General features: G+C 38.7%; 1 protein-coding gene across 1 annotated transcript in view; it reads right to left on the bottom strand.

Moving 5' to 3' along the window:
- The window catches only part of RASEF (RAS and EF-hand domain containing), a 131,573-nt gene that overhangs the window by 34,727 nt on the left and 73,181 nt on the right, over window positions 1–23,665 (bottom strand). The window contains exons 5-11 of the mRNA XM_088470292.1: window positions 11,435–11,512; window positions 10,967–11,082; window positions 10,810–10,878; window positions 9,203–9,287; window positions 7,959–8,035; window positions 4,240–4,474; window positions 900–1,046 (exon numbers count right to left, since the gene is read on the bottom strand). Coding sequence (XP_088326418.1) covers window positions 900–1,046; window positions 4,240–4,474; window positions 7,959–8,035; window positions 9,203–9,287; window positions 10,810–10,878; window positions 10,967–11,082; window positions 11,435–11,512 — 807 coding nt within the window. The remainder of the gene's footprint in view (window positions 1–899; window positions 1,047–4,239; window positions 4,475–7,958; window positions 8,036–9,202; window positions 9,288–10,809; window positions 10,879–10,966; window positions 11,083–11,434; window positions 11,513–23,665) is intronic.

The following is a 23,665-nucleotide window of genomic DNA, read 5'->3' as shown; positions in this document are numbered from 1 at the left end:
ATAAGCTACATTTGATTATGTATTGTATAGACATTGTAATTAGAGATAGACAGAATTTTTGCTTGATGACTATGATACATTACACAGTCTTTTGGATTGCTTTTAAGACTTTTCATGCACACTGGGTGGTTATCTAGAGCCTGGAGTTACGGCGACATCACAGTCATCTCACGTCCATTTGGGAGAGAAACGCTGCAGTGCTAAGCGCTAAAAGAGTATTATTCACCAGGTGGCCACCTGTCTTTTTGCCAGATCTGGGAAGCTAGCAAAAGCTGCAGATACTGGTAATTGAATCAGCTTCCACAAATTACTTGGTCCAACAATTGCACTTCTGGGACTTGTGGTTCCACAGAGGCTTATCTATTAATAGAGACTATGAGGTCAATTTACTAAAGTAAGAGTTTTTAGTAGTGGAGATATTGCCCATAGCAACCAATCAGATTCTACTTAACATTTAAAAAGCATCTTCTAGAAGATAATAGCTACAATCTGATTGGTTGCTATGGGCAACATCTTCACTTCTAAAAACGTTCACTTTAGTAAATATACCTCTAGGTATCAAATGTTCATTTGAATTTCTAACTGAACCTTCTTAAAGAGGCTTATTATTACCTTTACCAGCATGGCAAATTTATTATAGAGGTATATTACTATATGCCAGTTTTTATGAATGTACTATTTATTAAATTGAATTCGATTTTATGATTGCCAATAAATTTGTACTAATTTTTATCAAATGAAATGTGTCTTGATCTTTTGCTGCCATACACATTTTATATAAGCACAGTTCCACACTGTCCTTATATGTTCAGTTCCTTGTCTTAAGTAAAAATGAGATAGGCCTACATTTAAAACATTAACACTTCTATGTCTTAAAACATGTTAGCAATTCTGCTTACATTAGTCACATGGGCAGGCAGCGCTGATATACATTTTCTTGACGATGCACCTGAGCTGCTCCTGCTGACCGGTTGGGAGGGTTTCCAGTCTAGAATTGAAGCACCAGATTCTACAGTGTAGGATTCTTCATCCCGGATTTCTGGAACCTTCAGTCACATAACACACAACACATTATGCCTCCATAGCAACCCCACTTGTATGAAACTGATGATTTGTCTTAGTGCTCGCTACAGAAATATCAATTTATTAAGCACTGGTTCAGAATCCGTGTATTACAACAATATTCATCATTTACATCATCTTACTTCTGAACTATTTGCTGGCAACCATGGGGTCTATGTACTAAGCCTTGAGGCTCTATTTACTACAATCCGTATTTGTAATGCAGATTGTAGTGTGATATTACCGACGAATTCAAGCAATATCACAGGGATTTACTACAAATCCCTTGCAGGTGCAGAGCTTGCGAAACCCCTCCGGAGCCTTATCACGTATTCAAGTGCCCCGCGCATGCACCGACCATCCACCACTGCTACCCCCCCTGTAGCCAAGCCCCGCCACTGTCGCAAAGCCCCGCCTCCCGCCATCACGCACCCCCTCGACTCCGCCCCCCTTAATTAAAGTTACCTGCAGTTATCGGGCCTCCAGTGATGTCCTCTGTCGCTCACCTGTCAGGTGACGACCGGGCCCCAGTGCACCATGGGAGACCAGCTGACCGGAGGGAGGACATCACCGGAGCCCCGAACTCCGGTCCCTGGACTCAGGTAAGTTTGGGTTTTTTTACTTTTTTTTTTTACTTGTGATCTATTTAGACCACACAGCTGATCACTGGGGCCGGCTCCGGGCTCTGCTCTGCCCGTTATAGCGGAGCAGGAGTCCGGTAACCGGGGGAGACCCTGGATAACACCACCTCCAGGTGGCGTTATCACAGGGCTTTCCCCGGTATTTTTTTCACATTTTATTTTTAGCAACTTGCAGACAGATCACATTTCCCATTACAATTATGGGAAATGCGATCTGCTTACTAAAAATTAGTGATACTTAGGGGTTGGAGTAGAATTTTACGAATTCTACTCCAATTGCCCTTTAGTAACTGTAGGTGATACTAAAATAATGTGAAAAGGGTGTGAAAACACCCTTTTTCACATTATTTTAGTAAAAATAATGTTAATAAATAGAGCCCTTGGAGAGAAATAAAGTGGATATACTGTAAGTAAAGTACCAACCAATCAGTTCCTGTCATTTTTCAAACACTGCCTTTAACATGACATGTTTTTCCACCTGAGGTGGGGGGGGGGGGGGGGTGTGTGTGTTAACAACTTCCTTACACATAGTACAGTATATTATATAGTTGGCCCAGTCCTTACTTGTAGTACGGACTTTTTGGAAGAACTGCTGGCGTACCACCAGAAAGTAAGGATTTTACTTAAATAATCCTGTTTGTACGGGGGAACCAAAAAAACAGGGTCTTTTAAGTGGCAGAGTGTATCCTGTGTAGCATCACTTATTAAGATTATCACTCTATATAGCCAGATTCACCTTTAGGAGGAAATTTACTAAGGAGCACTTTACTGTGCGGTGTGAAAACTGCCACAGATCAGAAGGAGTTTTCAGATCAAAACCACAACATTTATCATCCTACATCCAGTGTGGGGCAATTTATAAAACCCTGAAAAGCATGTGGTTTAAGCTAAACCACATGTAGCATTACATTATACTTTAATAATGGCATTATAATATTATAATTTGGCCAGTACGCCCAAGGTGCAGGGGACCTGATAACTTTTTGCCACTCAGAAAGCCAACCATTATGTATATGAGATGGTTTGTATACCAGCAAGGCCTCCAAACCACAAATAATTTGCAACATGGCAGATTTATTTAGCATTACTTGTTTTAACATTATTTTCTGAGTATTCATGCTAAAATGACTTTACTTCAATGTTCGTAGCAATGATCGAAAAAAACACATCATATTTTTTTCCGGAGCAATTAAATGTCAACTGTAAAGGCTGTAGTCCAACAGTTACCGTATCTGCTGCTCTATCACTAGACTCACAAAATTCGCTCTGTTTAATGCACCTCCTATAAATGTCTATTGCTCGTCTTAGATGCACTAACAAGGTACTAGCTGCTTCTGATTGGCTGATTGCAAGTTCACCTCTGGTAGGTGCTTCCTTCATTGCTCGTGCATTATTGCATGATTTTATGATGCTTTTTTTTATTATATGATTTTATAGGCGCATTTTAAATAAAGATGAGCGGTTCAGTTTCTACTCGGATCTGAAAAACGCCATCTTATTGGCTACCGGCTCTTAAATGTTTTGGATAGCCAATAAGATAAATACGAACTTGCACTAACTTGGCGATAAGAATAGATTCAAAATTCACTGCTCTCTACTTTTAAAATGTGCTCCTTTCATTTGTACATAAGAAAGAAGAATAAGGGGGCTATTTAATAAACATAATTTTCTCTGTACATATTTTTAATTTTTTATCGCATTTTTTTTTACGCCATACTGAATAGAATTTTGCTGCCAATGCCGGGACAGCCGAAATGAAAACGGCTGTCCCTGCGAGATCATTTTGTGTTATGTAATATTTTTGTTTGACAGCAGCAGGCACTGTCCCCCCACTCCCCCAGTACTCCTTCTGTACATTTCTAGAAATATAAACTGAAAATAATGTCTGCCTAAATTAAAGTAATACTTTACATGTAATATAACTTTGTTATGTCCAAATAACTATGCTGTTTAAACAAAAATCAAGCTAAAGACTAAAATTTCTCACACGTGGTATATTCAAGCGTACTAACCAGGGACAGAACTATAGGAGACAATGGAGGCGCCTCCTGCCGGGCTCCAGCACTGAAGGGGCACCTCCTCCATTGCCCACAATATATTCACCCCACTTAGGGCTGTGACTAGATACCCAGAGTGTACCGTCATGGCCGCCCAATACACGGCACTTCTTCACTAGTGGAGAGCTCCGTGTCAGACCATCAGCTGCCACCTCCGTCTATCTATAGCTTATATCTATACTCATTGGTGTTGCTGCTCCTCAGCAGCTACTTTTGTCAGTGTGACACGTCTGGTGCCCTCCTCACCCACAACTCTCTGTCATGTCATATAGTAATGGTACGCCTATATTCTGTGTGCAACTGCGAGTGTATCTGCTCGCAAAATGCTACATTACAGTGTCAGTGGCTGTGACAGGAGGCACCAAATTATAACTTGCCTCCGGGCGTCTGGGATGAACTTATGCCACTGGTACTGAGAATGCCATCTGAGGGACAGGCCCTCTTTGAAAGCTTTTATCTATTAGTGTTTTGGCACTCACATCTGTATCAGAAGCATCACCACCATAACTCTCCTGTGCAAATCTTGACCTCTGAAAACTCCTTGGTGCCTTGTATTCCACTTCAGAATCATACTCATTGGAGTCCCTCAAAGTAGATAGGCCACTGTCTATACAGCTTTCAGGAAGGCTGTCTACCTCACAGTTGAGTCTCTGCATGGGATCACACACAGCTAAAGAATCATAGTCCTCGTCTAAGAAGGATGATCGTGGAGACCTTGTAGAAAGACAGAAAACCCAACATTTCAGAGCAGCTATAGACTCGTATGTAACTGTTACAGAAAAAGACTAGCAAGACACTTTTAGAATTAGCCAGTTTAAGGCAAGGCATGCACTGGCATTTGTAACACATTGGTTAGGTGCCTTCAATCTGCATTTTTAGACATTCATTTCTGGCAAAGGGAAGTAATATAGTTCAAGTCACATGCGTGTGAAAGTGCATGATGTAAGTGCTTCTTATAGCATTAACAATTTGCTTCCATTGAGACAAATTAAGTTTCAAAATGAGACAAATTAAGTTTCAAAATAAGCAACACAGCACAGAAGGCATCTAAACACTAATATGTATGGTCTCAATTGGTACAACCATTTTTCTTTTAACAGTTGTTAACATGTACTTAACTTCAGTTACAAATGTATCTTAAAACACAGAATTTTAATGGCAATGGGTATGTAGTCTTAAGCTACCAATTGTATTATTTATTTCTGGTATAAGATTAAGGTATAGCATACAAAAACATGCATACAGTATACTAATTTGTATATTAAACAGATAAAGTTTATAAAATGAAACAGCTAAAAAAAAAAAACAGAGAGAGAGAGAGAGAGAGAGCCCCCAGATGTATACCAAGACCACATTTTTTGGAGTGGTGCATACCCTAGATAAAGTCGAAGACCACAAATATTTCAGTGCTACTGAGAGATGTTTTTTCTCAGATTGAGCCAATTTCTCTTATTCATTGTTCCTACTAATGCTCTGTACAATTTGTTTTATATTTGAATATGGCAGTTTTTAGGATGTCATGTACAGTACAGAACAGGGCTGGGAAGTAGACAGAAAAATACAGTATGTCCCACAGTCACCTTTTTAGTGTCAACTGCAGTAATAAAATAAATTCTGGATTTAAAAGTCAATGCATTTTAACAAGCAAAAGGAGAATTGACTGGTGATTTACCCTTTGTGAGTGATCACAGGGCTCAAAATATTCCTACAGTGTATCTGCACAGAAAAGCACAGTTATTTTATCACAATATGAGTGAAGTAAGTAACTGAATTACAGTAATTTGTCGAGTCGATTTAATAAATATGGAGGATGATCATAAAGGAACACAGGTAGGCAGTGATTTTGCAGGGAACATGCTGTGTTATTTGCAATCATTTCAGGCATTTTGTCTGTGTCTGGTCCCATAAGGACCTCCTTATTTAAAATATTCAGACCGAAATCAAATGGATCAATTTCAGACATGTTGGCGAAATGGGAGATGGAAGATGACAGCAGCGGACCTCTACTGACACCTTTGGCATCTACTGGCAGAATGTCTTGATCTCTGGGCCTGATTCAGACCCGGTCGCAAGCGCTGAGCGCTCGCAACCGGGTCGATGTTTGCCCACTGGGCATGCGCATGATGGAGCCGGCTCCGTCGTGTGCATGCCGAGACCTGGCTAGCGACTGTGCTCCGTCACTCCGGGTCTCGCACCAAAGGGGGCAAGCTGTCGATAGTGATTTACAGCTGCCCCGTTTGGTAGGCGTGGCCGGGGGTGGCTTCACAAATGGAGGCGCTCACAAGCGAAAGCCTGCCATTTGTGGGCGGCCCCACTGACATCACCAGTGATGTCAGTGGGAGAGCTTCCAGCTCTATTAGAGCCAGAAGCTCTCTGGGGCTTGCGGCCACGAGACCCTACCACAAGGGTCTCGTCGCAAGCCTGTTGGTCACGATGGTCTTGACCATCGCGACCATCAACCTGGTCGCTCGCTATAGCTGTGGGTGGTCACCCACAGCTATGCGAACGGCCAGGAGGCCGCTCCAACAAAAATGCCCTGATTCAGAGCGAACGCTCTTTCAGAGCGTCCGTCTCTGAATCAGGCCCTCTGTGTGGTCATATATTAGGACAAGGGACAGGATAATACCATGTGTTGTTGGCGTTAGCAATGTTTACATATGTACAAAATCAGATTATGAGTTATGAGAAAAATAATTATGACAACCAAATCGCACATGTCATACATAATAAAACGCATACTGTACATAGTCTAACTCATTATGTGATCAGAGCAATGTGATCCCACATGTAAAACAACCCAGAAGTATGTATACCAAGCCAGAAAAGCCTTTTGATTAGAAAATTCTGATGAAGATTGTTACGCATAAATGCCATGATCAAATATCATGCTACTGAAAACTACATACATCAATAATTGGCAAAAAAAACCTGACATTCACAAATAAAGTAGCCCCCCACCATAACAGAGACCTGGAGTAGCAGTATTACCAACATAACCTCAGAACAATGGTAACCTAGCACATGTATGTGCCAAATGGTGGTAGTTCAAAAAGGACCAACTCCAAATAGGTTTAAGAGGATCATGAAGAACACATGGAGGCCAATGAGCTTATGTATAAGACCTATAACAGGTCATTTTTACTACAAATATATAAATGCCACTGACATCTTTCTCAGGACCAGTCTAATCCAATAACCATCCCAGGATAATGCTGAAAGTCAATCAATAATCATAGACCTTAAACTTGGAAAAGGATGGCTAATTTCCAAGAGTGTCTTGCTGCTGGGAATTGGCTGAGTGAATATTAACCAAAAGAAATGTTTTCGCATCCATTACCCAGTACCCAGTAATTTTGCAGAACAATAAAAGATGAGCATGGACATCATAATATATAATTCATTCACTCACAAGTGCACGCTTAGGTTTTATTAAATGTAGAAATGTACAAAGAGAAGCTATGAACATACATATAAGTGGAGCAATTTGAGCATTGAAAACACCCTGTATTTGGAGTTGGAAGTCAACTTAGTCAGAATGTATATGTCTTAGGAGATAAATCGGTATGGCTCGCATCCTTTAAGTTATGACCCCTTCAGTGGAACCTTAATGAGGAAATTGATTACTAATATAAACATTGGGTCAATCCTTAAAGCCCTTTATACTTGGTGCCTGGCAGTAGAATGCATAGAAGTGGAAATGAAAGAATTATCATAGTTTCTCATAAATTTCACCTTTGAAAAGAGCCTCATATGGTTAGGCACAAGAGGAATGTCTCTCTAGGTTGCTCCCCTATTATATTATCAAACCGTAAACTAATTTGCCAACTCTCGCAGGGGCAGGACAATACTGTGTGTGGCTGGCTGCATATACAGTATGTTTCTTTGCAGTACTTGTCAATATTTAACCATTTACTATTCTCACATAGATAAAAAAAAAGTCCAGATGTGATATCCCACAGCAATGATGGAAGCTGAAAGTGATCAGCTCTCAGAATCTTATTTCAGTTAACCCTTATATAATTAGTATATGTTTTGGAAAATTCAAATGAAGAAAATTGGCACTGTCAAAGTCTACTAACTGGACAATATGTCAGTTAAGACAATTTTCAAGCACCAAATATAGCCACAAAAAAACATCTAACCTAAAACAATACAAACATATAATACATGTGGAAAAAAAGTATAAGGTATACTGTACCGATCATAAGGAGAGTTGCATCTGTTCAGTTTCGGACTGTTTCTAGAAATTGTACTTCCTGGTGAAGTGTTTGCACGCTGAAAGGATATAGTAAAGTATTGTTGAAGAATTGTTAGTGGAACTGGGCTAAGTAAAGTATTTTACAAATTTCTTTCCTTGTTATATTATATTATAACTAGTAAAAGGACCTGACATATGCTGGGTCACCTCAGTATGCCCCTGTCCACTCTGCCCTTCTCCTCTCACTATTCATCTCTTCCCCCGAATCCGACAGTTGCTTGTCCGGTCCCTCCACACATCTCCATCCCGTTTGCCTGCCCCACCCCCCAATATCCCATACTTACCCTGTCCCTGTTCATCTTCTACGGGGCAAGGTGTGTCCAGTCTCCCTCACAGAAGGAGCCATTGGAGGTGCGGCACGTGCCCCGGCTACCACTATGCGCGCAAGTTGGAAATGATTATATAAGACCATTTTCAGTTTATTTTCTGCATTTTATATGTATATATATTGAATCAAAAATAATCGTCACTCACCAGGTAGAAGACAAAAAATGAAGGGTTTAATTAGCACTCATATGTAGAAATAAAGTGTATATGGTCGATGTTTCGATCCCATTAGGGACCTTCTTCAGGACATGGCAGCAGTATTAAACAGGTAGACAGCCAAGAAGGTCCCTAATGGGATCGAAACGTTGACCATATGCACTTTATTTCTATGTATAAGTGTTAATTAAACCCTTAATTTTTTTGCTTCTACCTGATGAGTGCCGATTATTTTCGATTCAATGTATTGTGGACTTTTTTGTCTTTAAACTGAGCACCCCGCCTTTATGAGTATATATTGGAGTGTGGACACTTTGGACTTTCAAAAATAGAAGTGTTAATAGTTTATTTTTATCAATTAACAATATGCAAAGTGAATGAACAGAAGAGAAATCTAAATCAAATCAATATTTGGCGTGACCACCCTTTGCTATTAGTTGGTGGTCATAATAATGTGACTCGGCTGTGTATATAGCTATAGATATATATATATATATATATATATATGAACAGATATGTCCTATAAATCTAAACTGTTCTTTATGCTAGAAGAATCTAAAAAAAGAAAAGATTACAATTGATAAAGCTGCAGTTGCCCAGAGCAATACTCATATCCACTTTGCTGTACTGATATTGTAGCAGAGAGCATATTATTACTTGCACAAGAGGAACAGTGACCAGTGTCTGGAACATTAACCTACCAGTGATCTGTTGTACTTGATCATACTGTTCTCCAGCACACTCCGCAGTCCATCATTACTGTCATGCAGTTTTCTATTAGCTGTTCTGTAATAGAAAAATGGAATGTGAGAGCTTCAGAAATGTTGCAGTTTTTTTCTTCTGTAAAAAAAAGAAAGAAACTGAAAAGTTTTAACTTTAAGTTACAGTTTTTCATGACTCACACAGGATTACAACAACTATCACTTCCTATACTGTATTTGGTTGAAAAACCAAAAATAATTTGACTATTGAATGTTAAACTTTACTATGATCTATATTGTTCCACAGGATGCTATAAAACACATTTTTCTAGCCATACAGATCCTGTCCTTCCCTATCTATCTTCCAGTATGACATAACTTTGACAGGGATGTAGTCGGCGCTGGGATTCTGACCACCAGCATTTTGTGCGCCGTTTTTGCGTACCCAACCCCTATGACAGAGTTCAGTGGAATAAAAAAGCAAATTGTATCACAAGCTAAATGATGTTGTCTGCATTGTGCTTATGATTGGCAAGCATTGAGAGCTACAAGATTTTTACAAGCACCTTCCCCAAATCCATAACCAGCCCTGTTTAACCTGGGTTGGTTTGTACTATAGCAGGGACACCATAAGCGTCAAGACTCCCTTGTATAGAGGTCATAGTCATCTAGCAGTGCTCATTTATTGTGAGTGGGGATTTTTCCAGGATTTTATTCCCAAGCTTTGGACTATACATTTGCTGCTCCAGGATCTCAATCTTGTGAAATTCCATTTGTGAGATACATCTATAATATATTCTTGTTAAAGGACTTTTTGTAATTTTACTTGTTGTTAGAACTGAATGGTGAACCCTGCATTTAAACCTTTGTCATTACCTTCATCTTCATTTTATTTCCGTGCCAAAATCCACCCAAAGCCCTCCTGACAAACTTATTCAATGTTTACACTCATTTATAGTCAAATTAAAGCCTTGAAATGGTAAATCAGTGATATGTATATTAGCCTTGCTACATGGGAGTTTATTTAGTCTAATGTGCTAAAGTGACTAGACCTGAAGAACATCACATGTAACATGGCATGTAATGGACTTTGTTAGATGCTTGTGTTGTAGAACAATGTGGAGAGTCTAGTTACAGTAGGTATTGTAATAACTCATTTTTACTGCAGGAACACGCACTGTTATCAATGCTCTGTGAGCAATGAATGTATTACAGGAGAACAAGAGTGAATTTGCATCACAATAGAAAACAAAATAGCAACAATTAATTATGATGAGGCTTAAACACGTTTCCCCATTTAGAAACCCTGAATGATGTCACTTATAAGCCATATATATGACTCTTTAACTCAGTGCTAACTTATGTTTTCTTATTTTTCACTGCATTCTTTATACCTATACAGAACTACTCCCAATATGTTAGTATAATAAGTTATATTAAATGTTATTATCTTAAATGTGTTGTCATTTTATACTTACTTTGGCTTTATCATACAAGTGTACATGTACAGTATGTAATTAATCTTTAATAACACGCACACATATTCAAAGTTATATATTTAAAAAACATATTCACAAATCTTATTATAATTTAATCAAAATACATACTGAAGTATCTCAATCTGTTGAGCCAAATTCTCTCGTTCATCTGTATATTCCCTGATAATTTCCATATCTCTAAAAAACAAGAACATAGATCAATTTTATTTCCCAGCTTAATTCAATATTAAACATTTCTTAAAAAATGGCAGAGATTTTAATATACCTTTCAGAGCTGAGGCTTTGATCTGCATAATCACTTTTTAGAGCATCCAGTTCACTCTGAAGGAAAGAGATGCTGGTTTGAGCTTCTAAGAGATCCTTTTTAAGTTTTTGATTTTCCTATTGGAAAGACAATGATGTATTTAATTAGCGCACTGATTTGGACTATGAAAATAACAAGTGTTTGACATCCCATGGACAATCACACAGCTTATTCCATGAGTATGGCACAAAGCCAAAGGGGTTCCAAACGTCCACTTTAACTAACATAAGTGACAGTGTGAGCAGTGAGGGAAATCTCTGATCCCGCAGAGAATCTCTCTCACTACAGCATAATCATGTTGGACAGTAGCACCCAAAATGTTCAGATCGCTACGGTATATACAACTTCCTTGTAAATTGTATACTTTATCCCTATATACAGATAGCAGTATAGCTGGATACCTATAACATCACTGACCATATAACGTACCATTGTTAATTCATGTAATCGTTTTCTTAGAGCAGCCACATCTTCCTTTAAGTTGATGGTCTTTGATTGTTCTTCCAGCTAAGAAAATGACACAAAATAATAGTAATAAAGTAATTACACAATGGATACCGACTTGTAGCTAATTATCGTCACTATGCTGTAAAACCTACCTATTATAAAATTTCACAACAATTTTCATTTGTGGCAATGTATCATTACTGTAACATTATCAAAGCTACATACATGTAAGGGAGAAAAAGGTCCAAAAATAGACCTCCCCACATCAAAGCCCGGACAGCCATCGATCACCCTTCTGGACCCTGCACACTCTCTTGCAGCCACCTTCCTCACATGTATATATATTGCAACTGGACATTGGCTGCCACCAAAATCTGGGGAGATGTCTTCATTCCTTTATAAGGGAATTCACTTTCTTCACAAATATTGTCAGAAAATACTTTATTTCGGTATTTGTTGAAATATGTACCGACCATGAACATTATCTTACATATACAGTCAGGTCCATAAATATTGGGACATTGACAGAATTTTCAGATTTTGGCCTCTATTCACCACCACAATGGTTTTGAAATGAAACAAACAAGATGTGCTTTAACTGCAGACTTTCAGATTTAATTTGAGGGTAATTACATCCAAATCGGGTGAACGGTGTAGGAATTACAACAGTTTCAATATGTGCCTCCCACTTTTTAAGGGGCCAAAAGTAATGGGACTATCAACTCAAAAGCTATTTCATGGACAGGCTATTTCATGGACAGGTGGGCTATTCCCTCGTTATTTCATTTTCAATTAAGCAGGTAAAAGGTCTGGAGTTGATTCTAGGTGTGACATTTGCATTTGGAATCAGTTGCTGTCAACTCTCAATATGAGATCCAAAGAGCTGTCACTATCAGTGAAGCAAGCTGTCATTAGGCTGAAAAATGAAAACAAACCCATCAGAGAGATAGCAAAAACATTAGGTGTGGCCAAATCAACTGTTTGGAACATTCTTAAAAAGAAAGAACGCACCGGAGAGCTCAGCAACACCAAAAGACCCGGAAGACCACGGAAAACAACTGTGGTGGATGACAAAAGAATTATTTCCCTGGTGAAGAAAAACCCATTCACAACAGTTGGCCAAATCAAGAACACTCTCCAGGATGTAGATGTATATGTGTCAAAGTCAACAATCAAGAGAAGACTTCACAAGAGTGAATATAGAGGGTTCACCACAAGATGCAAACCATTGGTGAGCCACAAAAACAGGAAGACCAGATTAGAGTTTGCCAAACAACATCTAAAAAAGCCATTACAGTTCTGGAACAACATCCTATTGACAGATGAGACAAAGATCAACTTGTACCAGAGTGACGGGAAGAGAAGAGAAGGAAAGGAACTGCTCATGATCCAAAACATACCACCTCATCAGTGAAGCATGGTGGTGGTAATGTCATGGCGTGGGCATGTATGTCTGCCAATGGAACTGGTTCCCTTGTATTTATTGATGATGTGACTGCTGACAAAAGCAGCAGAATGAATTCTGAAGTGTTTCGGGCAATATTATATGCTCATATTCAGTCAAATGCTTCAGAACTCATTGGACAGCGCTTCACAGTGCAGATGGACAATGACCCGAAGCATACTGCAAAAGCAACCAGAGAGTTTTTTAAGGCTAAAAAGTGGAATTTTATGCAATGGCTAAATTAATCCCCTGACCTGAATCTGATTGAGCATGCATTTCACTTGATGAAGACAAAACTGAAGGGAAAATGCCCCAAGAACAAGCAGGAACTGAAGACATTTGCAGTAGAGGCCTGGCAGAGCATCACCAGGGATGAAACCCAGTGTCTGGTGATGTCTATGCGTTCCAGACTTCAGGCTGTAATTGCCTGCAAAGGATTTCAAACAAAGTATTAAAAAGTGAAAGTTAGATTTAGGATTGTTTCGTTTGTCCCATTACTTTTGGCCCCTTAAAAAGAGGGAGGCACATATAGAAACCGTTGTAATTCCTACACCGTTCACCTGATTTGGATGTAATCACCCTCAAATTAAATCTGAAAGTCTGCAGTTAAATCACATCTTGTTTGTTTCATTTCAAAGCCACTGTGTTGGTGAATAGAGGACAAAATATGAAAATTCTGTCAATGTCCCAATATTTATGGACCTGACTGTATATATATATATATATATATATATATATATATATATACTGTATATATATTTATATTTTTTTATCTGTGACGGTGAGGAGACAAAGGCGTGTGGCTGCACAGGTGCTTGCAATCAATTAGTTTTAATTTAGTGTTATCTGGTTAGGTATATAAACCCCTCTGTTTTTTTATTACTCTCAACTTCCTGATGAAATCCCTCCAGGACAAAATACATTGAGGTGCTGGACGCTTTTATTCCTTGCAGTTTCCTGCTAAAGACACCCTTTATGGGTTATACAGATAAGCTTTGTTCATTTATCTAAAATGTACACAGTATGGTTGGTTATCTTCTTATATTTTATATGGAAGCAATCTGGGATTCTATAGACCAGCGGTGGCCAACCTGTGGCTCTCGACGCATGCAGCGCTTCCATTCTTCTGATGCAGATCCCCTGCCGGCTCCCCTGACTGACACAGACTGCCTCCTCTGATAGGAGTGCAGCTGTTCAGAGGAGGCTCGCCCTTTGTAATGGTCTACTCTGCTCTGGAGACATGTAGCGGTGTGACGTGATGAACTCATCAGTTCCTTCAGCCTCCAGTATTGTCTCTATGCCGATGAAACTCAACTCTACCTCTCCACTTCTGATCTCTCCCCCTCCCTCCTCTCTTGGATGTCCAATTGTCTCTCTGTCATCACCTCCTGGATGTCCGTTTGCTTTCTCAAACTCAACATGGCCCAAACTGAAGTCATTGTCTTCCTTCCCTTAAGAATCCCACACCAACATCTCTATCACTGCTGACAACACCACTATCTCCTCTGTTGCTCAAGTCTGCTGCCTGGATGTCATTCTTGACTCCTCACTCTTTTTCATCCGTCACATTTAATCTCTTGCCCAATCCTGTTGTTTCCACCTCCTCAACATCGCTCCCAACAGACCCTTCCTTTCCCAGGATGCCACCAAGATTGTCATTTAATCAGTGATCATTTCTCGTCTCGACTTTTGCAATCTTCTCCATACTGGCCTCCCCCACTCCCGTCTCGCTCCTCCCCAATCTGTACTTAACACTGCAGCGCGACTAATCTTCCTCTCCCACTGCCCCACATCAGCCTCCCCTCTCTACCAAGCCCTACGCTGGCTCCCCCTCCCCTACACAACCCTCCTTACTCTCACATATATGGACCTCTCCAACTCCACTGCTCCCTACATCTCTAAACTCATCTCCCTACATACTCCACCCTGACCATTCCGATCGGCCAATGACCATAGTTTTTCCTCAACTCTGGTTACTACATCTCACTCCCGAATTCAAGACTTCTTGCATACTGACCCCCATTACTATAATGTTGCCAGTCGTTCTATCAGTCTATCCCCTACCCTGCATAGCTTCAAACGGGCACTGAAAACCCACGTGTTCATAAAAGCATACCAGCCCACTGCTTAACCATGTTGCCACAAAGTTCACCTCATCCTTTTTCATCCCACATCCCCCCCACTATTGCTACCTGCCCTCCGCTCCACTGTGTCATCTGTTTGACTCCCTGACCCTTAGTATGTAAGCTCCTATGAGCAGGGCCCTCCTCCCTCCCTGTCACATCATCTACTACTCTTGCTCATCAGCTACCTCCTCCTTTGACTCTCTGAGCGGAACTCCACTTCATCTTTGTCTCCCTTTCGTATCCTCTTGCAGTTGCTCTTAACCTATTAGTTGCACCCTAGCATATGGGTACAGGTTTCAGCATGTAAGGCACAGATTTCAGCTTTGCCCCACTGGCATCAGTAGCTATATTGAGAGTTGTAGTATTATTTGTTAATTGTATACTGTGTTGCTTATTGTATTGTACTGAGTTACTGTTACCATGTATGTACTGTCTTGTCATTTGCCCGCTGCATGGTGCTGCAGACCACATGTGGCACCCTTTAAATAAAGCTTAATAATAATAAAAAAAAGTTAACTGTAGCAGAGCGCTACACGCAGTGCAGAGGTTAAGTGAAAGAATGAGAGTGCTATAAGTAGTGAAGGGGGAAGTCTTTAGGGGCATATTTATCAATTATCAGGTTTTAGACACAATAATTGTAATTTCTTATCACCACTATTAGTTTAATTACCAGATCTTATCTGGATGATGTTTCTATTAGGTTTTACTAAAAAGCAAAAGATATATGTAATAAATACAACTTTCCCAGTGCTTTTGGGGTCTATTTACTAAGCCTTAACTGAAGATAAAGAGAACAGAGACAATGTACTAGCCAATCAGCTCATAACTGCCATGTCACAGGCTGTATTTGAAAAATGACAGTTAGCAGCTGGTTGGCTAGTACTTTATCTCTATCCACTTTATCTCCATCCCAGGCTTAGTAAATAGACCCCTTTGTCACACAATGTAATCGGTAATAATGTTCACATGAGTGACCGGTCAACCATATATGTGGTAGAGCAGGAATGATGTATCTAGCTGCATTTCTACCAAAATAATCTTTGATCCTACTGGCAGGGCCGCCATCAGAGGGGGGACTGCCAGCACTGGAGTCCGGGCCCGGATACTCAGCAGAAAGTCTGGGGCCTGCTGCTCCTACCGCCCGCCGGAATGCACTAGCCCCTTGAATGAAAGGAGGAGGACCCGCTTCAACCAGCACACCGCGCTAACTACCTGAGGCTGCACTGATTGAATGACAGGGCTAAAACAAACAAATAAAGTGGTCCAAGAAGCGCGGTTCCTTGGTATTGTATAATAGGATATCCGTCCAAGTAAGCGTACTGGCTTGAAACAGAAGAGAGAGATGTATAATAAATTATGCCTTCAGCATCAGTATATGTCTGACTTCTGTGTATCTTTTCTCATGGGGCTCACCTCCCAGAAATAAAATGCATTCACATAAAGGTATCTTTCTGTTTTCACCAAAAGACTGAATGGAAATCACGGTTTCACATCCCCCACTTGTGACCCCTATGGACCACACTCATCTGAAACCAGGTATCTATGTTCCTATAAAGGTTTCTTTGTTGGTTTCAGGTAACTTTTCACATCCAAACAAAGTGAAAAAGAGAAGGTCTGTTCCACAAGGCGACAGTGAAAAAATTTAATAGTGAGATCAGCACAACAGAAAAAACAAACATTTAAAAAATCTTCCAAGTAGAAATATTCCCCCTAAAATATAAGATAGGGGTATATTAAGAAGTATAAAAAATACTTAGCAGCAACAAAAACACCAACGCGTTTCCGACCATCAGGTCCTTCCAATACACCATCAGGGTGCATTGAACAAACAGAATGGCAGGGTATATATACTCTTATTTAGATCACATGATATTCAGTAATAGTATAGTGAAATGTAAAACCCGGCGCTTCCACTAATAATCCCTTACACACAAACACATATAAAAAGACATATAAAGAGACATATAATGTCTTCAGAGACATATTAAGAAACATATGGTTGAATTCTTTAAAAAACCACCAACATATATTAGTATAAGTATAGATCTATATTTTCTTCTAAGACAGCCCAGGATCTGTTAATGATAAGTCCAGTTCATATTTTATAGGAACCCTTAATGGATCCCACTTAGGCGCCAAACTGACTTTCACATGTAGAGCATAAAGCATGCTGGTAAGCACTTCCTGTTAGCGCTATGGACACCGGAACTTGTCATCATCTCCCAACCGGAAGTCTGCACCCGGCAACGGAACTTCACAGCGGTCCGACCCTCGGAGAACACCAGATAATCTCAAGAGTTCCACCCGTAAGAAACAGTCGATGTGGTTTGTGGTAGTGTAACTGACCAGGACCTACTTCCGGTGCTTCCAATGTATGCAATCGCCAGCTGGTATACATAAGCGGTTGTCATGCCAACCAAAATTCTTTGTGTGCGGTTCCATGGAAATTCTCCCAGCATCCCCGATACACATAAAAATACATATAAAAAAGGGATAATTAGTAAAGATAAACTAAAAATAAATAAAACGTGTTAAAAACTATAAAAACCACTTCATCTCGAAATCAACATTTAATCCTCTTGGTATTAAAGATTTTAGCAGGTAAATTGTTTTCATTTCCATTTTGGCAAGAACCTCATCTCTATTGTTGGTTCTCCAATCAGATTTAGCTACTTTAATGCCACAAAAAGATGTTAGATGCTTAATATTGCATTGATGTTCGGTTTTAAAATGCAAAGAAACATTATGGGTTTCTAAACCCCTCTTGATATTTCTTACATGCTCCGCTAAACGCTCTTTTAGCTGTCTGCTTGTTTTGCCAATATACTTGCTACCACAGGAACACTCAAGAAGGTAAATGCAATATTTTGTGTGGCATGTAATAAAATCATCTATATCATAAATTTTATTTGTTTGGGTTGATTTGTATTCCGTTATCCTTGAGGTGGGGCTCTTACAGACTTTACACATACTACATGTCCCACATCTAAAGAAACCTTTAGATTTATTTACAGATAATTTAGTAGGAATAGCAACAGCACTTTTTACCAAACTGTCTTTAATATTTCGGGCTTTTCTATATGTGAATTGTGGTCTTTCACTAATAAAAGGTTTTAAAATAGTATCATGGTTTAAAATACTCCAATGTTTCTGTATTATTTTTTCTATTTCTCTATATTGACTATTATTCTGAGTAATAAAAGCAATTTGATTGTGTTTGGGTTTCTTATCTTTCTGTGTAGGTCTACATAACACATCAATCCTATCCAAATTATGACCTTTTACTTTTGCCTCTTCCACAGTTTTGTTATTATATCCTTTGTTTATAAATTGTTTTGCAAGATTATTGGCCTGATATTCATACATTTCAATCTCAGTACAATTCCTACGTATACGATAGAATTGACTGTGGGGTATGCTGTTAAGCCAATTGCGGTGATGGTTACTATTGGCTTCAATATATCCATTGCAATCCGTAGGCTTGATATAATTTTTTTGTTTTAATCTTGCATTCTTCAACATATATTGTTAAGTCCAAAAAGTCTACAGAGATCTCGCTAATATTAAACGTAAGTTTAATATTGTGATTATTATAATTTAAATATTTGCAGAAGTCGCTTAGTGTGTCTGTCCGGTCATCCCAAATAAAAATAATGTTGTCTATATAGCGACGCCAGGACACCAGGTTGGCACCAAAAGTGTGACCATTCCAAATATAATGGTCCTCCCACCACGCCATAAATAAATTGGCATAGCTTGGTGCCACACTGGTGCCCATGGCTGTACCGGTGAGCTGTAGATAAAAATCGCTAGCATACCAAAAAAAGTTGTTAGACAAAATCAACGAGATACCTTCAAGCACAAAACTTTTTTTGTCTTCTGGCATTCTCTTTTTATCTAAAAAATATTTTACTGCATCCAATCCTAATTGGTGCTGAATAATGGTATATAGTGAAGATACATCAGCAGTTACTAATTTGTAACCCAGGCACCAATTTATTTTCATAAGATTACTTATAATGGATGCGCTATCTTTCAGATAGGAGGTGGTCTCCTGAACTAACGGTTGAAGTAAATGATCCAAATAATGGGAGAGATTTGAGAGTACAGAGTTAGTACCAGCCACAATCGGGCGTCTGATGTTCAGCCGCCCTAACATGTTCTCACATAGAGGACAAAGAAATGTTCAAATTAAGGAAGTTTTTTCAACCCTTGGGGATGAAAATGTGGTTGATGATGATTTAGATACTGCCATGTTTAAATTGGAAAAATGCCTCCTGAAGGAGGGTAAAATATGGTGGGAAATGATGTCATTAGAGAAATATTGCAGTGAAAAACTCATTCCGAGAGGTTTACGGATAGACAAGGTCCCGTCTTTTAATAGTGGCTCACCTGACTTTAAAAAGGAGTGGTTTAGAATACTGGATGTATGTTCCCTCTCACTGATGAACTTGATCATCAGAGAGAAAGGAGTAGAGTTACAAAAAATTGAGGAGGAAATTCATGTATATAAAAGCCTTGTTGATCCATATAAAGAATCATCTGATTTCAAAAAATTAGAAGAACAATGCATTAGAAAGATTGAAAAAAATGAAAGAGATCTTAAAACCAAGAAAAGAAAGAAACTTATGAGGGATAGAAATGATTATAACAATGGGAATGTCCATATGATAACTAAGAAAGAAAGGATATATAATGGGGAGAAACCGCAGAATAGACATATGGAGAGAACAGTGTTTCCTAAATCCCAACATCGTGAATATGAAACCCCCCCCCTTAGGAGGATGAATGCCTCCTATAGATCCAGATATACGAATAAAAGATCTCGGCGATTTGAAAATAATTCATCTAATAAATCCAAACATAGAGATTATTACACAAATAGGAAACCTCTACCTGAACGATTACCAACTAATTGGGGAAATAGAAAAACTTCATACCAGTCTAATAACTGGAGGAACAAATATGCACCCCTGACTGATGATTTTTTATGGTAGATAGGGTTACCTGTACCCTCCAAAAAAGGACCAAACAGGGTACTAGAGGGGGGAAAAAGACACATCTAAATAAAAGAAGGAGATTTAGGAAAAAGATTTCAAAGAATCAATTAAATGAGGTTGATGTTGGACAGATCGCTGAGAAAATAACTGAAATCAATAATATGATACCAGAGACCAAAATTTATAATTTAAGCAAATATACTCTGAATGAACATGAAACCAATGTGTTAACACGTGGTTTGAAATTTGCTCCTTCTAGTCGTCCCAATGATTTTGAAATATTTATTGATCTCCAGAAGTTCATTAGAAAACTTACGTTAAAAAATTTTTTTAATGCGACCACTCAAGGAAACATCATTGAACAGAACTTTGAGGAAAGTTCGGTATTTAAGAGAAAATCTAAATTTTTTCCCACCCATAAAAAAGGTTGTTATGTAGAGACATTTGAACGTCTGGTTAGGGAGGATTTGGAGAGACTAAATCTTAAACCTATTAAAAAACATGAATTTAACTAAGGAAGAAAGGTTGGCCATCAAAACACTCAGAGATAATAAAGAAATAGTAATCAAACCCGCTGATAAAGGGGGTAGTGTTGTTGTTTTAGATATTGACGATTATAATGAAGAAATTATTCGTCAATTGGCTAATACAGCAACATATAAAAAATTACGTGCCAATCCATCTATTTCCATTATAAAGAAATTACATGTTTTTCTAAATCTCTATACGTCCAAAAATATTATTACAGAGTCAACACGCGATTATATTAAGATAGATAATCCATCTATACCGGTGATCTATGTGTTACCAAAAATCCACAAAAATAGAGAAAAACCTCCGGGATGCCCGATTGTGGCTGGTACTAACTCTGTACTCTCAAATCTCTCCCATTATTTGGATCATTTACTTCAACTGTTAGTTCAGGAGACCACCTCCTATCTGAAAGATAGCGCATCCATTATAAGTAATCTTATGAAAATAAATTGGTGCCTGGGTTACAAATTAGTAACTGCTGATGTAACTTCACTATATACCATTATTCAGCACCAATTAGGATTGGATGCAGTAAAATATTTTTTAGATAAAAAGGGAATGCCAGAAGACAAAAAAAGTTTTGTGCTTGAAGGTATCTCGTTGATTTTGTCTAACAACCTTTTTGGTATGCTAGCGATTTTTATCTACAGCTCACCGGTACAGCCATGGGCACCAGGGTGGCACCAAGCTATGCCAATTAATTAATGCGTGGTGGGAGGACCATTATATTTGGAATGGTCACACTTTTGGTGCCAACCTGGTGTCCTGGCGTCGCTATATAGATGACATTATTTTTATTTGGGATGACCGGACAGACACACTAAGCGACTTCTGCAAATATTTAAATTATAATAATCACAATATTAAACTTACGTTTAATATTAGCGAGATCTCTGTAGACTTTTTGGACTTAACAATATATGTTGAATGCAAAATTAAAACAAAAAATTATATCAAGCCTACGGATTGCAATGGATATATTGAAGCCAATAGTAACCATCACCGCAATTGGCTTAACAGCATACCCCACAGTCAATTCTATCGTATACGTAGGAATTGTACTGAGATTGAAATGTATGAATATCAGGCCAATAATCTTGCAAAACAATTTATAAACAAAGGATATAATAACAAAACTGTGGAAGAGGCAAAAGTAAAAGGTCATAATTTGGATAGGATTGATGTGTTATGTAGACCTACACAGAAAGATAAGAAACCCAAACACAATCAAATTGCTTTTATTACTCAGTATAATAGTCAATATAGAGAATTAGAAAAAATAATACAGAAACATTGGAGTATTTTAAACCATGATACTATTTTAAAACCTTTTATTAGTGAAAGACCACAATTCACATATAGAAAAGCCCAAAATATTAAAGACAGTTTGGTAAAAAGTGCTGTTGCTATTCCTACTCCATTATCTGTAAATAAATCTAAAGGTTTCTTTAGATGTGGGACATGTAGTATGTGTAAAGTCTGTAAGAGCCCCACCTCAAGGATTAAAGCAGCTAAATCTGATTGGAGAACCAACAATAGAGATGAGGTTCTTGCCAAAATGGAAATGAAAACAATTTACCTGCTAAAATCTTTAATACCAAGAGGATTAAATGTTGATTTCGAGATAAAGTGGTTTTTATAGTTTTTAACACGTTTTATTTATTTTTAGTTTATCTTTACTAATTATCCCTTTTTTATATGTATTTTTATGTGTATCGGGGATGCTAGGAGAATTTCCATGGAACCGCACACAAAGAATTTTGGTTGGCATGACAACCGCTTATGTTTACCAGCTGGCGATTGCATACATTGGAAGCACCGGAAGTAGGTCCTGGTCAGTTACACTACCACAAACCACATCGACTGTTTCTTACGGGTGGAACTCTTGAGATTATCTGGTGTTCCCCGAGGGTCGGACCGCTGTGAAGTTCTGTTGCCGGGTGCAGACTTCCGGTTGGGAGATGATGACGACTTCCGGTGCCCATAACGCTAATGGAAAGCGATGTGACTGGAATGGAGTTCCATTGTTGTGTGCATATTTCCGACTGGGAGATGATGACAAGTTCCGGTGTCCATAGCGCTAACAGGAAGTGCTTACCAGCATGCTTTATGCTCTACATGTGAAAGTCAGTTTGGCGCCTAAGTGGGATCCATTAAGGGTTCCTATAAAATATGAACTGGACTTATCATTAACAGATCCTGGGCTGTCTTAGAATAAAATATAGATCTATACTTATACTAATATATGTTGGTGGTTTTTTAAAGAATTCAACCATATGTTTCTTAATATGTCTCTGAAGACATTATATGTCTCTTTATATGTCTTTTTATATGTGTTTGTGTGTAAGGGATTATTAGAGGAAGCTCCGGGTTTTACATTTCACTATACTATTATTGAATATCATGTGATCTAAATAAGAGTATATATACCCTGCCATTCTGTTTGTTCAATACACCCTGAGGAAGGACCTGATGGTCGGAAACGCGTTGGTGTTTTTGTTGCTGCTAAGTATTTTTTATACTCTTAATATACCCCTATCTTATATTTTAGGGGGAATATTTCTACTTGGAAGATTTTTTAAATGTTTGTTTTTTCTGTTGTGCTGATCTCAGTATTAAATTTTTTCACTGTCGCCTTGTGGAACAGACCTTCTCTTTTTCACTTTGTTTGGATGTGAAAAGTTACCTGAAACCAACAAAGAAACCTTTATAGGAACATAGATACCTGGTTTCAGGTGAGTGTGGTCCATAGGGGTCACAAGTGGGGGATGTGAGACCGTGATTTTCATTCAGTCTTTTGGTGAAAACAGAAAGATACCTTTATGTGAATGCATTTTATTTCTGGGAGGTGAGCCCCATGAGAAAAGATTCACAGAAGTCAGACATATACTGATGCTGAAGGCATAATTTATTATACATCTCTCTCTTCTGTTTCAAGCCAGTACGCTTACTTGGACGGATATCCTATTATACAATACCAAGGAACCGCGCTTCTTGGACCACTTTATTTGATTGTTTTACTTGGTTTCTGGAGGTGTGGTGCACCTAAGAGTGGACTAAGCTGCGGTTTGTGGGGCACAGGTTGCATCGATCTAAACCTTTTTTTGAA

This window comes from Taudactylus pleione, unplaced genomic scaffold (genome assembly GCF_031769625.1).
Source record: "Taudactylus pleione unplaced genomic scaffold, aTauple2 ptg000095l, whole genome shotgun sequence".
NCBI lineage: Eukaryota > Metazoa > Chordata > Amphibia > Anura > Myobatrachidae > Taudactylus > Taudactylus pleione.
Note: the sequence above shows the minus strand (reverse complement) of the source record. Positions and strands in the feature narration are given on the sequence as shown.